At 45.7% G+C, this 17,269-nt stretch overlaps 1 protein-coding gene across 1 annotated transcript in view; it reads right to left on the minus strand.

The window, feature by feature from the left end:
• SULT2B1 (sulfotransferase family, cytosolic, 2B, member 1) overlaps window positions 1-17,269 on the minus strand; it is a 51,451-nt gene that overhangs the window by 16,267 nt on the left and 17,915 nt on the right. Inside the window, exon 3 of the mRNA XM_006897331.1 lies at window positions 7,974-8,116. Coding sequence (XP_006897393.1) covers window positions 7,974-8,116 — 143 coding nt within the window. The remainder of the gene's footprint in view (window positions 1-7,973; window positions 8,117-17,269) is intronic.

A 17,269-nucleotide genomic window follows, 5' to 3' on the forward strand; every position in this document is an offset into this window, starting at 1 on the left:
TTGTCATGACAGGAGTCCAGAATGAAGGCTGCATAATGGAGTGGACTTGGGGGAGGGATTGTAAAACAATGAAAGAAATTTTTTTTTACTTTTCAAAGAGAGGAGTGTACTGCAGGAGGGAGGGGTGGGCAGGGAGAAAAGTTCAACAATGAATGAATGGAAATCCAAAGTCTGTGAATTTTCGTTGAAAATGATGATGATAATAAGAATTTAAAAAATAATAAAAAGATCTAAGGGAGAGTCCTTTGCATGAGAGGGACAGGCTGTTTGTGGAAGGGTCATCTCGGGTGACTGAAAAGACACAATGATCACGCAACAGTGGATGGGGAAAGGGCAGATTGCCCAACGATGGATCTGCATATACTTGTGAGCTCTACGCTCTTGACTGAGCCCTAAGGCTTCATCAAAGACAAGAAAACACAGCGTAAACACACAGGCAAAGTATTCTTGGGGAGTTATCTGTACCTTTGGGACAATTTGGAAGGAATGAGGCTTCACAAACAGCAAAGGAGAGGCACTAGCCCAGAGAAAGCTGGTTAAACAAGTCCTGGACGGCCTGCCTTCTCCCTCCAGAAAGAGCAATGGTTCCTGTAAGAGGACCCGCAGAGGAGGGTGGAGGCTGTCTGGAACAGGGAACCAGAATGGCTTGCTGATGAGATGGCTTAAACAAGCCGCCTTGTGGGAGAAGCCCTGGCTTCTCGGCATACTACCCAGTTTCCAGGAAATGCATAGGAAGATCCCAGTGCACCCCAGAGGAGCAAGAGGAACTAACAAGGCCTGGGTCCCTTCAGACCGAAGGTGGGCGGTGGGTGCTCCCGGATGGAAGAGAGATGATAAGCTGACCTCACAGATGAAACAGTGATTGTCCAAAGAGAACCCCTGGGGACTACAAGCTATGTTCTACTTGAAGCTATGTTATACATCTACTGCTTTAAGGAACTGTGGGAGTGGGGGCATTTACACGACTGCCAAGCAAGTGAGTGGAATTTGCGCAACCCGTCAGAAAACCAATAAGTACTTGAAAGACATCCCTGCATGGAGGTGGGGGTGGAGAGAAGCCTCCAGGGCAGAGGTTCTTCCAGAGGATTCTAGTAGATTTCACAAAGTTACCCTGAGTGGGGAAAGTGAGATATCTGCTGGTAACAGCTGATCATTTATTTATCTGGATGGGTGGAAGCCTACCCCTTGGTCTTTGTGACTGTTGGTGTTGTCTACTATGGAGTCAGAACTGATGCCTAGCTTACCCTCTGGGGGGTTTTCAAAGACAGACAAGAGGGGATCGCTCATCTGTCTCCTGCGGAGGGTAGACTCGAACCGTGTGCCTCTGAGATTGCAACGCAGCTTCTTGCCACTAGGCCACCAGAGCTCCCTACTATTCTGGTAGTGCCATAACGATTACCCATGGTGGACGGTGTTTGGTGGAGCTCCCAGTTTAAGATAGGGTTGGAAACAGGAGTGGCATCCACTTCCTAAACCACATGCCTCTGGAAACTCTATGAACTTGGAGAAACGACGATAGTTCTAGAAAGGCTTTCAGGTCTTTTGTTCATAGGGTCACTATGAGTTGTGCTTGACTCGTTGGCAATCAACAACAACAATAAATAGAAACATAGATTGGATCAACTACATTTACTACGCCTAGTTTACTGCTCCTGGAGACACACGCAGATGACACTCCCTAGCAAAAGGAAAGGCAACAAGATGACACTCCCTAGCAAAAGGGAAGGCAACAGACACTAGAATAATTTGAGAAGTACAAGTGGAGATGAGACCAGCAAGTACAGGAAAGCAAAACGGGGGACTTTGTAAGGAATAGACTTTACAAAACAGCAGAGATATCATCTCACCCAAGTAACAATAGCCAAAGTCAACAGAGCAGCAAACAGCAAATGCTGGCGAGGTTGTGGAGAAATTGGAACCCTCATTCGCTGTTGGTGGGAGTGTAAAATGGTGCAACCACTATGGAAGGCGGTATGGTGCTTTCTCAAAAAGTTGCAAGCAGAGATACCATTTGAACCAGATGCTCTGCTGGAGAAGGAGGGACAATCTCCTCCTGTACCAGTCAGATCTGATTTGATGGTACACACACACACACGCACGCACACACACAAATAATAATAATAATATAAAAAATTTTAAAAACACAAAACACCTCACCAGCCTGCTTCTCTGTCAAGACCTGAACGCCTGATTTTGCAAAAGCACCTACTAAAGCCTCACTTTTGCTAAACTGAGTTTTGGATTGGATTTCACATCAAATACTCTGGGTAATTTAGTGGCAAGTTACCTGAGCCAGGGGGCCTCACACTGACCCGTCAGTTGCTAAGATGAGCTGAGACAGTGGCCCGGGTACTAACAGCATTTTTCACACATTGAATAGAGATAAACTGACCCTCCACTGGGGCTGTGAGGCTGCAAATTTCAGGAGAGGAGACTGTTCACCTTTCTACCTCTGAGTTCGATGGAATACACCTGTCAGAGAGGTTCCGCCCGGGGGTTAACACTGCAAATTCCTATGGATTAGATCTCCAGGGCTCCCTAAAGTATAATGAAATGTTAAAAATTGGGGTGGGGGGTGGGGGAAGTGAGTAGGAGCCTTAGGGGGCAGTGAGTCTAGTTAAAATCTGAGGAAGATTCAGAAAACAGGCCTGAAACTGTTCGAACAACTCAGAGAATGTAATCAACTCACAGACACTCGGGTTGTTCTATGTTTTGTCTCATCCACAACAAGGCAAACGTAAAGATTTAAAAGCAGCAGACTTCCTAAAGGAACAAGTTGGCAAATCGGATTTTGTATTAAAAAAAAAAAAGTAATTCTTCTGCCTTGCAAGGTCTCAGATAAGGAATGAAAAACCAAGCCACGGGGCTGGGAGAGAATATTTGCAAAAAGCATATCTGATAACAGCTTCGTAACTCAGATTATACAAAGAACTCTCAAAGCTCCAGTGAGAAGACAAGCAATCTTGTTTTAAAAAGGGAAAGAGATTTAAAAAGACTTTACAAACGGAGATATTCGGTGGCTAATAAATACAGGAAAACATACCTTCCATAGTGAAATGAGTTCCTCCTTTATGCTGCTTTTGTCTTGGTTCTTTGCAAAAACAGTTTGAAGAGATTTCCTCTCTAAGCCCCTAGACAGTTGTCCCTTTTGTTAGGGTTCATTGGCCCTTTTTTGAGTAAACTGTGAACAATTTGATGGTTTGATATCTTTTTGTCTGACCCTGGCCTGCTGCCTCTGCTGGGATTTGTATGTGCCTTGCAGGGATTGGTCAATAAAGTATGCAAATGAAGTGTCTGGAACCCAATATGCAAATGAAGTGCCTGTGGTCCTCTGAGAGAGGAGAGGGGAAGTGTGATCCTCAGGGGAGGTGTGATCTATGTGCAGGCAAATGCACAGAGGATTTGGAGGCAAAAAGAAACAGGAAGATGGGAGCAGGCAGAATCAGATGTGAGAAGAGAGGAAAAGAAGAGAGAGAAGAGGCAAAGAATCTCCTGAAATTGTTGCAGCAAGGGTCAAGAGCATTAATCCTGCAAGAAGAGACTTGGTCACACACTTCCTAATCTTGAGTTGTATCCTGTTGTTGTTATGTACCTTTGAGTTGCCTATGACTCAAAGCCACCCTATGTACAATAGTTCTGACCCCTGTCCTATTCTGAGCCAGTGTTATTGTTTCTGACACACCCCCACTATCTCACTTACTGAGTCAATCCATCTCATCCAGGGTCTTCCGCTTTTCCTCCCTACACCCTCCCAAGCATGATGTCCTTTTCCAAGGATTGGTCCCTCCTGGCAACATGCCCAAACTATGTGGGACAGAGCTTCAAAATCCTTGCCTTCAAGGAGCAGCTTGGTTTCATTCTCTCCAGGACAGTTCTCTTTGTTTTCTGGCAGTCCACAGTATGTTCAATGCTCTTCTCCAGCACCACAACTCAAAGGAATCTATTCTTCTATCATTTTCAATCATTGTCCAGCTCTTTGATGCACAGTAAGTAACTGAAAAGACTAGGATCAGGCACACCTTAGTCTCTAGACAAACATCATTGCTCTTCAGTACTCTAGAGAGGTTGCTGACAGTAGATTTTCCCAATGCCATTCTTCTTTTGATTTCCTGACTGCTGGTACCAAAAGTGTTGATTGTGGAACCAAGCCAGCTGACAGGGCGAACAATCTCAATTCCTTCTCCATCCAACATGATGCTGCCTATTGTTCCTGAGGTAAGAATCTTTGTTTTCTTGATATTAAGATTCAAGCCGTATTGGAGACTGCAATCCTTGGCATTTTGCACTAAACACCTAACATCCAACTTAGTTCCAGCAAACAAGGTTGTGTCTTGTGAATAACACAGGTAGGTTGTTGATGAGTCTTCCTCCAATTCTGATACCACATTCCTCCTCAGAAAGTCCAGCCTCCCAAATGATCTATTTCAGAGATAGATTGAAAAGGTATGGCGATAAGATGCATCCCTGATGTACAACTTTCCTGATTTTAAGCTATGCAGTGTTTCCTTGCTCTGTTCTGACAACTGTTTGCTGACCCAAGATTCGCATGAGCACAATTAAGTGTTCTGGGATTCCATTCTTCTCAAAGTCAGCCACAATTTATTGTGACCCACACAATTATTATAGTTAAATGCCTTTGCGTAGTCAATAAAACACAGACATTTCTCTGGTAGTCTGCTTTCATCTAAGATTCTTCTAATATTGACTATAATATCCCTCATGCCATGGCCTCTTCTTAAACCCAGCTTGCACCTTAATAAATCATTCAACTCTTAGAATGGTCTGTGAAGTCTATGGGGCCACTGCAACAGATTCTTGAGCCCAGAGTAAAAACATAGTATAATATGGAGGGACAGCTGGCTTCTGAACTGATAAAAAGTGTGAGCTTTGGGCAGATCTTAGTCATTGTCCCCCTGACCCAAAATTAAGTGGAATCTTGATGCTGCTAGTACTCCAGTACTCCTACTATTACTATTTTGTTGTTGTTGTTGTTGTGTGTCATCAGGTCAACTATGACTGCTAGCAACTCTGTGGACATCAGACCTGATTTTCCCATTGCAATCAATCTTTTTATTTCACTTAACAACAATAACGTCAAGATAGAGCAAGATCCCTTGGCCCAGTGGACAGAAAGCGATGCTACCAAGCCAAAGGTGGGTGACTTTTCATCCGCGGCCCTCGGGCCTGTCTTTCAATGTTTTTGTTCCGACATTCCTCTAGGTCCTCTAGTCCTGGTGTACAAGTTCCCATACAGCGGTACTTGTGGTTGCTGTGAGGCTGAACACCGTGACACTGATGTGTCAAATGCATTAATGGCTGGTTACCCAATGCGGACAGAGAGTGGGGTGGAGCTCCCCGATGAAAACAAGCTTGGAAGGAGGAGTGGCATCCACTTCTGTAATAGCTTGCTTCCAGAAACCCTATGAACCTGGAGAGAGGATGAAAGGCACCCAAGCGTTGAGGACTCTCCTTCATAGGGTCGCTATGAGTCGCCTGCAACTTGACGGCACTTAACAACAACAATAACAACGTATAAAGTCCCTAAACTCACTGTCATTACGTTAATTCCGATACATGGTGACCTTCCACAGCATCTATGAGATTATAAATCTTAATGGGATGAAACTGCCCATCTTTCTCCCACAGAGTCCCTGGGGGATTCAAACTGCCAATCTTTTGATTAAGAGTTCAATAACTAACACACAATGCCACCAGGGCTTCTTCATTAGCCATGACCAAAAAGCCTGCGATATAGAACCAATTCCAACTCAGTAACTCTCCGGCACTTTTCCAAGGGTACGAATCTTGTTGTTGTTACGTGCCTTTGAGTCGCCGGCGACCAATAGCGACCCTATATACAGCAGCTCTGAATGCTGCACTGTTCTGAGCCAGTCTCACTAATTCTAACACACTAACCCCCATTGTCCCAGTTACTGTATCAAAATCCATCTCATCCAGGGTCTTTTTCTCCTGCTCTGTCCCTCCACCCTTCCGCGCGTGATGTTCTTCTCCAAGGACTGTTCTCACCTAGCCACGTGCCCAAAGTATGTGAGATGGAGCTTCCAAGGAGAAACTTGCTTTCACCCTCTCCAAGACAGACCTATTTCTTTTCTTGGTATGAATCTTAGTGGGATAAAACTTGTATCTCCCTAGCATCTGAGAGCTGGATGATGAATAAGAAGGACAGAAGAAGAATTGATGCCTTTGAGTTGTGCTGTTGGAGAAGAGTACCGAATATTCCATGCACTACTAGCAGACCAACCCTTTTTGAGAAAGTCCAACCAGTGTGTTGTTTGGAAGCAAACAAGGTGAAGCTTTGTCTGACACACTTTGGGCATGTTGTAGGAGGCTATTCCTTGGAGAGGGACATCATGCTTGAACTCTGTCCTGTCCCATCCCATCATCTTGACGCCAATTGCTGCAGTTACTAAATCAATCCACCCCATCTAGGGTCTTCCTCTCCTGCGCTGTCCCTCCACACTCCCAAGCATGACGTCCTTCTCCAAGGACCGTTCCCTCCTTGCAACATGTCCAAAGTATGTCAGACGGAGCCTCAGAATCCTTGCCTCCAAGGAGCAGCCTGGCTTAATCCTCTCCAGGACAAATCTGTTTGTTTCCCTAGCAGTCTATGGTACACTCAATACTCTTCTCCAGCACCACAGCTCAAAGGCATCAATTCTCCTTCTGTCCTCCCTAGTCATTGTCCAACTCTCTGACACCTAACAAATGATAACAAAGACCATGGCCTGTAACAGACGCACAAAAATGGGTGAATTGTTTTGGTATAAATAAATTTAAAAATATGAGTTATATATTTTTAAAATTACAAATAAATATTTATTATGTTTTTAAAAGAGTAGAAATAAATAGTAAAATATAATTTTAAAGTATTAAACATCTGTGGCTTTTGTTGCTTTAGAGAATAAGCACAGCTGAACAGAGGGCCATCAAGAGTGTCTGCACTGAGATTCAGTGACATGGATTATCTTCTTCCAATTGTAGAGCCACTGTCACTGCCACTCATAGGGTTTTCTTTTTCTTCATTACTTTTTAAAATAATTATTATTTAGGTGAAAATTGGTAGGGCACATTGGCTTTCCATGCAGCAATTCACATACTTTTAAGTTTGCGGCATTGCCTGCAAGACTCAAAGGAGTGCAGCACTCTTCCCACCTCCTCCCTGTGTGTCCTGTCTCCACTCATCCTTCTTTGCTACGCCTTTCTGACTTCCGTTTCCCATTTAGTCCTTCAGCTCTGTTTTCATCCTAAAATATATGTAACAACTTAAAAATAACCTTTAACAAAAAGTTCAGAGCAACAACAGTCAACTCCTGCCCCTCATCTTGGTCTCCCCATTCACTCTCCAGGCATAGTGATTTTTTTTAAAGAACAATGATTTTTAACTGTTTTAAGTTACTTTATTTAGCTTTGACTTGTAAATGTATTTAATTTTGTGTGTGTGTGTGTGTGTGTGTGTGTGTGTGTGTACCGTCAAATCAGATCTGACTGGCACAAGAGGAGATTTCCCCCTCCTTCTCCAGCAGAGCATCTGGTGGATTCGAACTGCATACCTCTGGGATTGCAGTGCAGCTTCTTGCCACTAGGCCACCAGAGCTCCCTATATCTATTTTTTTAAGTGAGCGTACCTCTCTAGTATTTTCATATTTATCGTTTAGCTGTAAATTGAGAGGTTAGAGGGAAACGTTAAAGAAAGGTATACACTTAAGAGTCATTTTTGGTAGGGAGCTCCGGTGGCCTAATGGCAAGAAGCTGTGCTGCAATCAGGAAGGTGTGTGGTTCAAATCCACCAGATGCTCCGCTGGAGAAGGAGGGGCAATCTCCTCCTGTGCCGGATGGGGCTGGGGGGAGTCACTTTTGGATAGGTTACCAGGGATGGGAAAGGAGAAGGCATGTTAACAACAAATGACAATGTCCGTGTCTGGTCCCCCCACGGCGCCCGCCCACTAGGGTACCTGACTTGGGGTAGGTGACGATGAAGATGTCGTCGTCCCGCACTTCCAGCGCGTTCTCCACCGTGCTGATGCTCTCGGCTGAGTAGATGCCCACGGGGAAAGGGATGCCTTTGTACCGGAAGTATTCTCCGGGCAAGTTCTCGCTGCAAAGAGAAGGGGAAGTTAGTGTGAGAATCAGGGAGGAAGGGTGGGGGAGTCCGGGGTCTTCTAATCCAGGAGATGACACTGGGGTGTCCATCTTTACAGCTGAGGCCTCAGGAACCGTGCAGGGTGGACAGTAGCAGAGGAATCTGAATCAGGGCAGATGGGGAGAGCAATCCAGGACATAGGGGCCCCTCCAAAACTGACTCACTTATTTCTTAGTCTCCCTTCTTCATCCACAAAGTGAGGGTGTCCATTTGATCCAGGAACCCCACTACGAGGGATATATCTTGAGCAAATAAGAGCTGGAGAAGGAACATTCATATTCACTGCAGGAGCCCTGATGGCCTCTTGGGGAATGAGTTGTACTGCTAACCAAAAGGTCAACAGTTCAAATCCATCAGGAGAAATATGGGAATTCTCCTGTGATGATTTACAGCCTCATAAACCTTACAGAGGTTGGAAAACCTTGCTCTGAGTTGGAATTCAGTGGCCATGTTATTCATCGAAGAATTACGGACAACAGCAAAGAGATGGAAACAAACCCAAGTGTCCTTCAATGGGTAAATAGATACACAAACAGTGGTACATACACACAACGGAATATTACGCAGCACCAATAAATAATGACGAATTCATCAAATACCTAAGGATGTTGATTAATCTGGAGGATGTATGTGGAGTGAAAGAAGTCAGTCACAAAAGGATAAATATTGAGGGAGCTCTGGTGGCCTAGTGGCAAGAAGCTGCACTGCAATCCCAGAGGTATGCAGTTCGAATCCCCCAGATGCTCTGCTGGAGAAGGAGGGGCAATCTCCTCCTGAACCAGTCAGATCCGATTTGACGGTACACACACACACACACACACACACACACACACACACGTAATAAAACTTAATTACAAAAATTCAAAAAAGGACAAATATTGTATGAATCCATTATTAGAAGAAGCTAAGGAAAGTTTATACGTAGAAAAATATTCTTCAGTGGTTGCTGGAGATGGGAGGAAGGAGAGAAATCAATAAATAGAAAATAGTTGTCAGGAAGGGCCAGTCTTTGAAAAGAGACGACATTCTGGGAAAAACAGAGGGTCAGAGAAAGAGGGGGAAACCTTCAACAAGATGGATTAACACAGTGACATAACAACAGGCTCGAGTGTGTGAGGTGCAGATCTGCTGTTCATAGGGTTGCTTTGAGTCACAGTCGACGCAATAGCATCTAACAACAACAGCAACAATAGATGCATATTAAGATGTTTGTCAGGGAGCTCTGGTGGCCTAGTGGCAAGAAGCTGCACTGCAATCCCTGAGGCACACGGTTCGAATCCAGCAGATGCAATCTGCTGTGCCAGTCAGATCCAATTTGACGGTACACACACAAAAAAGAATAAAAATTTTTTTAAAAAATCATTAAAGATATTTTTTAATGAAAGGATGATCAGCACAACATCACTAACGATAGGAAAAAGATTTGAAGGAGGTACACACGAAATATTGTCAACAGTGGTAAACATTGCTACGTACTATTATTGGCTGTGTTGTTCTTGTGTACCGTCCAATCAGAACCCCACCCAGAGCTGGCCCTCCAGCAGGTTTTCAGAGGCAGTTAATCACACAGGAGGAGATTGCCCATCCTTCTCCCACAGAGCAGCTGGTGGCCTCAAACCCCATGCCTTCAGGATTGCAGTGCAGCTTCTTGCCACTAGGCCACCAGAGCTGCCTATTATCAGCCGTAATAAACATTAATCTACAATTGTCCACACAGGCAGACAGCTAAGATGAATGGACATGGACAGGAGAAAGAGTCTATACCCACAAATTAATTTTTTTTATTTTATCATTTGTGTGTGTTTGTACCGTCAAATTGGATCTACTTGGTACAGGAGGAGATTGTTCCTTCTTCTCCAGCAGAGCATCTGGTGGATTCGAACCGTATAAAACAAATATGTTTTTAAAGATATTTTTACATTCATTTTAATATATGCTAGAAATATTTCCTTGTACATGGCAAAATCAAAGGGGACAAACTTACATAAACTTCTTTTTTTTTCTTGTTGTGTACCCTCGGATCTGACTGGTACAAGAGGAGATTGCCCCTCCTTCTCCAGCCAAGCATTTGGTATATTTGAACCACGCACCTTCAGGATTGCAGCACAGCTTCTTGCCACTAGGCTACCAGGGCTCCCTATAAATAAACTTCTTTTTTAAAAAAATGGTATTATTTTTATGTGTACCGCCAAATCAGATCTGACTGGTACAGGAGGAGATTGCCCCCTCCTTCTCCAGCAGAGCATCTGGTGGATTTGAACTGCATACGTCTGGGATTGCAGTGCAGCGCCTTGCTACTAGTAAATAAACTTCTTAATCTTAACTAGGGGGAGGAAAAAATTTGAAAGACTTAACCTGGCTGGAAAATGGCATAACAGAAGTGTTACAAAATAAAATAAAAAAAAACAAATCTAAACTGTGAAATGAACCACAGTCACCCTATTAGGACAGAGTGGAGCTGCCCCGGGAGGTTTGTGAGGCTCTACATCTTTATGGAAGTGGACTGGCCTCATCCTTCTTCCATAGAGCAGTGGGTGGGTTCAAACTGGCCACCTGACTGTTAGCAGACCATCCCAGCCGGGTCTCCTGGCTGCCTGGCTGCTTCTGAGTGTCTGTGTATTCAATCTGAACTGCTGTTATTGCACGATGTGGCGGAGGCAGCTCTGGGCGGTGACCGAGGTCGGAGGCTGAAGCCGGCTGCTTGGCTAAGTTTCCCCTCGTGGACCATCCTGCCCTCCTTTCGAGGCATTTCTGCTGGCCTGGAGCCAGAGTCCAAGGGTCTCAACCACGTGTTCCACCCAGAGGCTCTGCTATGATGCTGCCAAGGAGAAAAATGGAGATTTGGGAAGAGGAACTGAATGGCACGGCCACACAAGTACTTCTAGTGCCACGGAGTCCGGTCCAAGCAATGGAGACTTTCCTGACGATTTCAAGCGGCCGCCTGTATTAAACAGGAGGAACTGACCCATCTTTGTCTCTCGGGGTGGTTGGTGGATTTGAACTGTCAACTTTCAGTTTGCAGATTAGCATGCTACGCACACACCACCAGAGTCCCTTGGCGGCTGCTAACTGAATAATCTTTTCTTTTTAAAGAATTTTTAAAATGTAATTATTTAGTGTGTGTGTGTACCATCAAATTGGATCTGACTGGTACAGGAGGAGATTGTCCCTCCTTCTCCAGCAGAGCATCTGGCGGATTCAAACCTCTCACCTCTGGGATTGGAGTGCAGCTTCTTGCCACTAGGCCACCAGAGCTTCCTCTAACTGAATATTCTAAATCAGGGTAAACTTGAAGGTAGATATTGTTGTGTACTGTTGAGTTGGGACCAACCCACAGCCGCGCCTCCAGCAGGATTTTTTTGGAGGCAGTCAATGTCAAGGGAGGAGACTGCCCATCTTTTCCCCCACAGAGTGGCCGGTGGATTTGAACCCCAAGCTTGTGGGTTGGCAGTGCAGCTCCTTACCCCCGAACCCCCAGAGCTCCCTAAGTGCCATTGCTAACTGCCATGAAATCAGCTCCAAGTGACCCTGTGTATAACAGAATCCGCTCCTGTCAAATCTTTCAATCTCTCCATAGTTGCAACCTCTGTGACAATTCATCTTTCCTTGATCTGCTTTTGCAAGTATGATGATGTCCTTCCACAGACACTGGCCCTTCCTGATGACATCTACCCAAAGTACGCTGTTGTTTTCACGAAAAGTTCCGGGCAGAGCTGGGATTGGAGCCTCGATTGGTGCTGTCCCTTGTCCTCTGGGTAATGCCGCCTGCCTTCTCCAGGTCTCCCACCTCCAGTTCCGCATCCAATGCATCGCTGATACTCCCTGCTCCCTCCAGTCCCTGGTCCTGCCCCACCTCCTCCCCAGGAATGCTCCCCCCGAGGCCATCGAATGCTCCTCCACCCCCCCAGGCCATCTGTGCTTGAGTTTGGGGGTGAGTGAGCCCCACCTGCATTCCTGCCTGGCTGATTTCTCTGTGTGTATCCCCAGGCAGGTGCTGGAGACCTTCTGTTCCTGGCCTGTAGCTCCACTCTGGCTCCGGGGTGACCTCTGTACTAGGGTACAGGCCTGTTTGGTTCCCACGCTGCGTGCAGTCTGGGCCTGGCGGGCAGCTGTCGCTCCACTGGGTCAGAGGAATGAAGAAAGAGGTTTAATGAGGTCAAAGCATGACCGTGGCCAGCAAGTGAGGAGGGAGTGAGCTGTGGCCTTCTGAGGGCATAACCTGGACGGAGTTGGGGTGCTCACCCGAAGGTTCAAATCCACCAGCTCCTCCTGGCATGAAAACGAGGCCATCTCCTCCTGTGTGATTTACAGCCTAGGAAACTCCAAGGAGGTTAAGTCGTGACTTGGTTCTGAGACGGTGGTATTGACTGAGTAAATGGTGCACCAGGAACCCTGGTGTTCACAACACGGTCAGCGGTTCAAATCCATGAGCTGCTATGTGGGAGAAAGATGTGGTGGCCTACTTCCATAAAGATTTCTTTAAGAATAATTATTGTTGTTCTGTGCCTTCAAGACGCCTGTGACCCGTAGCAACCCTATGTCCAGCAGCTCTGAACCCTGCCCTGTCCTGAGCCAGTCTCACTGATTCCGACACACCCACTCCCATTGCCCCAGTCACTGTATCAATCCATCTCATCTGGGGTCTTCCTCTCCTGTGCTATCCATCCACCCTTCCGAGCATGATGTCCTTCCCCAAGGACCAGTCTCTCCTGGCCACGTGCCCAAAGTATGTGAGACAGAGCTACAAAATGCCTAGCCTCCAAGGAGAGACTTGGTTTCACCCTCTCCAAGACAGACCTATTTGTTGGTGGTTTTGTTATTGGTTTTGTTGTTGTTGTTGTTGTTGTTGTGTGCCATCGAATCTGATCCAACTGGCACAGGAGGAGATTGCCCCTCCTTCTCCAGCAGAGCATCTGGTAGATTCGAACCGTGTGCCTTTGGGATTGCAGCGCAGCTTCTTGCCACTAGGCCACCAGAGCTCCCTCAGACCCATTTGTTTTCTTGGCCGTCCATGGTATGTTAAGCCTCTTCTCCAGCACCACAACTCGAAGGCATCGACTGAGTGAAAGTTTGTTTTTCTTCATCCAGTCCCTTCATAGACGTTTTTGTTTTATATTATTAATTGGAATGAATTAATGCAATTAATTAACTACAACATCTGGTCAACCCCTCTTTGTATATCCTTTTTCCCTTCTCACGCCTGCTAACAATTCATTCCCTCACTCCCCCTCCTCACCCTGATTCAGACTTGCACAGGACCGTCTGTCTGTCTGTCAAGACAATGCTTTCAATGTTTCTGTTACATTTTGAACTTTTCATGACATTAACCTGTTTTTTAAAATTGACATTTTTAAGGAAGAAAATGTTCAAAATGAAAATGATTTTATGTCCATCTGAGCATTTCCTTAGCTTTTTAACACAATGATCTTATTCCATAATTGTCCTTTTGTGACTTGCTGAGGTCACTGAGCATAAATTGTCCTAGATTTTCTGAATTCTCGATCGTTTCTTACCGGTGCGTGATACCTTACGGTGTGTGAACACACCCCAGGCTCTTCAGCCATTCACCTGTTGATGGACACTTGGATCGTTCAAACTCTTTACTATTGTAAACCTCTCCCTCTTATTATAAGCCGTAGAGTCAGCTGGTCCTGGCTCATAGCAGACCCTCCGCCATGGAGTGAGTTTCCAAGGCTGTAAATCGCCCGGGAGGAGATTGTCCATTTTTCTCCCAAGGAGCAGCAGGTGGATTTGAACCTCTAGCCTTTGGGCTGACAGCGCTCCTTCCCCATAGGCCCCCAGAGTTCCCTGCTTCAATATACATTATGTGTAAACAAAGGCTGAACGCTAACAACGATGACGTGAAGTGCCAGAAAGATGCAAACTGTTAGCACTGCAGGATTGGCCGGGGCTCATGGACACCTTACTGCCATTGGGTCACACATAATTCACAGCTGAACCCGCATGGGATTCAATTCTGTGAATGGCCTGGGAGGAGACTGTTAATGTTTCTCCCTCAGACCCGCTGCTGGAGTCAAATCACAGAGAAGCTGACCTTTGGGTTAGCGGTGCAACTGCCCCGCTGGATCAGGCCACCAGAGGTCCCTTTGAGAAGTCAGCTAAGTGACAAAACAAACATTAAACCTGTGAGAGCCAGCACACACTCCCCGGGACGGCCAGTTTCTCCAGCTCTTGCGGATTTTCTGCCTTTTAGACAAGACGAGGTCGTACTTCTATTCTGCAGCTCAGCTGAATGGAAAACCATCGGCACTTCGCTTCTCTGGCAGGTTCCTGCGTTACATAGGTTCTGGCTTTTGCAGGTCTTACCGTACGATGTCACATTCGAGGTGGCTTGCAGAGAAGTATCTGCCGGGCAATGCTTTCAACGGTTTTATTACATTTTGAACTTTTCATGGTATTTACTTTTTTCTTTTTCTTTTTTTTAAAAATTTTTAAATTTTTTTGTTTTTATAATTTTTTTCTTTTTCTTGTTTTGTTTTAGTTAAGTTTATTATTAATTTCAGTAAAACTTTACTGAGACTTTGGTTTTCCATTCATTCATCGTTGAACTTTTCTCCCCTCCCAACCCTCTCCCCAGTACACTACCTTCTTGGAAAAGTAAAAGAAAAACTCTTTCATTGTTTTACAATCCCTCCCCCCAGGTCCATTCCACCATGTAGCCTTCACTGTGGACTCCCGTCATGATAAAAATACCTAATCACATATCCCTTTTAAACAGTTTTCTCCCTCCTCTGTTTCAATGCAGTATACAGTATTGAACGCATCTTTCTCACTCTCCCCACAACCTCAATGTCAGTCCTGTTTTACAACAGTGGCATCATGCAGTATTTGTCCTTTTGTGACTGAGATACTTCACGCAGCATAATGTCCTCCAGGGTCATCCATTTTTAATAATATTTCATGAGTTCCTTGTTTTTCAATGCAGCATAGTATTCCATTGTGTGAATATACCACAGCTTCTCTATCCATTCATTTGTTGATGGGCACTTAGGTTGTTTCCAACTCCTTGTTATTGTGAACAAAGCAGAAATAAACATAGGTGTACATAGTGTTTACTTTTTTAAAAAAAAATTGATTATTTGTTGTGTGTACTGTCAAAACAGATCTGGTTAGTACAGGAGGAGATTGTCCCTCCTTCTCCAGCAGAGCATCTGATGGATTTGAACCGCACACCTTTGGGATTTCGGTGCAGCTTCTTGCGGCTAGGCCACCAGAGCTCCCCGAAAATGTAAATATTTTAAGAAAAAAAAATTCAAAACAAAAAGTTTAAACTTTAAACCTCCCACAAAACCCAAATCCACTGCTATCGCGTTGCTTTTGCCTGGTGGCACGTTGGGCTGAGCGTGGGGCTGCCCTCGGGGGTCAGCAGTTTGCAGGAGGCCATCCCAGAGGAGAAGGATGGGTCCATCTGTTTCCATAGAGACCACAACCTGGGGAAGCTGGTGGGGGCAGTTCTACTCGGTCCTCTGCCGTCACCGCAGAGCACGGACAACAGGAGGTGGCATTTGTTGGGCAAGATGTCCCAGAGGGCAGAAAGAGTGAAAAGGCAAAGGACAGAGATAGGTTTAGAGTCTGGTGCAAACAGGTGGGTGACACCAACTGCCAAGTGCCCACAAGCTCTGGACGGCGCGTCTCCTCAGACCCGGCCTCCCGTGCCCCCGGGGCTGATTTTCCCCACTTACGCCATCAATGCACTCACTCCCTACACCACCACCTCATCCTTTTCCAGAACCACAACACCTAAATGATTTTAAAAAATAAATAAATATCATTTCGCTTTAAGGAAATACGCACACCGTCAGTGATCGTTAAGGAGCTCTGGGAGAGTGGGGTGTATCAGATTGCCAACCTAGAGGACAGTGGTTCTAATCCGGCAGCCGCTCAGAGGACGAAAGCTAGACAGTCTCTTCCCACCGGGATTTACAGCCTCAGAAAATCAGCAGACTATTGCAGTGAAGCAGAACGAATTCCACAGCTGTCAGAACCAGACCTGACAGACGACAGACAGGCCTCACGCCCTACTGCAGACACTGTGTCACTCCATTCGGTTGGGGGGGGGTCTTCATCCCTTTCTCTGACCCCCTCTACTTTCCCCAGCCTGACACCTTTCTTTCTCCAGGGCCTGGAGAGACCACTCAGTCCATTCCCATTGAGGGGGACCCTCCTCTCTCTCCCAAGGAGCTGCTTCTTCTGAGTTCAAACCCCTGACCTTTTGGTTATGAGCCCTACATGTCACATGCCATGTCACCTGGGCTCCTCGGCTAAAACCAAGGCACACCGACTCCCACCAAGTCTACTCCGATGCCTAGTGACTCTGCTTTTCTGGGATTAGGACTTTGATCTTTCGCTGATGATACAGCTAGAGGATTCGAACCCTCAGCCTTTTAATTAGCAGGCTGATACATAATACATGTGGGTTTGTTGTTCAAAATGTCCAAGCCCATTGGCTGATGTGAACGAGGTGAATCGTCCCTTTTGGGTGGGAATGTGAATTCAGGATGTGCGGGACATCCTGCCTGGCTTAAACGGAGCAAGTTCAGTGGCAGGAAAAGAGAATCTGGCAACTAGTGAGAAAGAATCAGAAAAGGAGCCCTGGTGGCCTAGTGGCAAAAAGCTACACTCCAATCCCAGAGGTGCTTGGTTCGAATCCACCAGATGCTCTGCTGGAGAGGGAGGGGCAATCTCCTCCTGTACCAGTCGGATCCGATTTGACGGTACATGCACACACACAAAAAGAATAAAATGTTAAAAAAATCAGCAGAGAATGTGGTGTTCATCCTTGTCTTGAGATCAAGACACCCGAAGCAGCAGCGGAGAATCAGACCAATCAGTGTACGACAAAACTCGTGCTGGAGGGGAGCTCAGGTGGCCTAGTGGCAAGAAGCTGTACTGCAATCCCAGAGGTCCACGGTTCAAATCCACCAGAGGCTCTATCGGGGAAGGAGGGACAATTTCCTCCTGTACCAGTCAGATCTGATTTGATGGTACATGCACAAGAAAGAAAGAAAGAAAGAAAGAAAGAAAGAAAGAAAGAAAGAAAGAAAGAAAGAAAGAAAGAAAGAAAGAAAGAAAGAAAGAAAGAAAGAA

The sequence above is a fragment of the Elephantulus edwardii genome, unplaced genomic scaffold (genome assembly GCF_000299155.1).
Source record: "Elephantulus edwardii isolate Elephantulus edwardi_28Jun2011 unplaced genomic scaffold, EleEdw1.0 scaffold00208, whole genome shotgun sequence".
NCBI classification, from domain to species: Eukaryota; Metazoa; Chordata; class Mammalia; order Macroscelidea; family Macroscelididae; genus Elephantulus; species Elephantulus edwardii.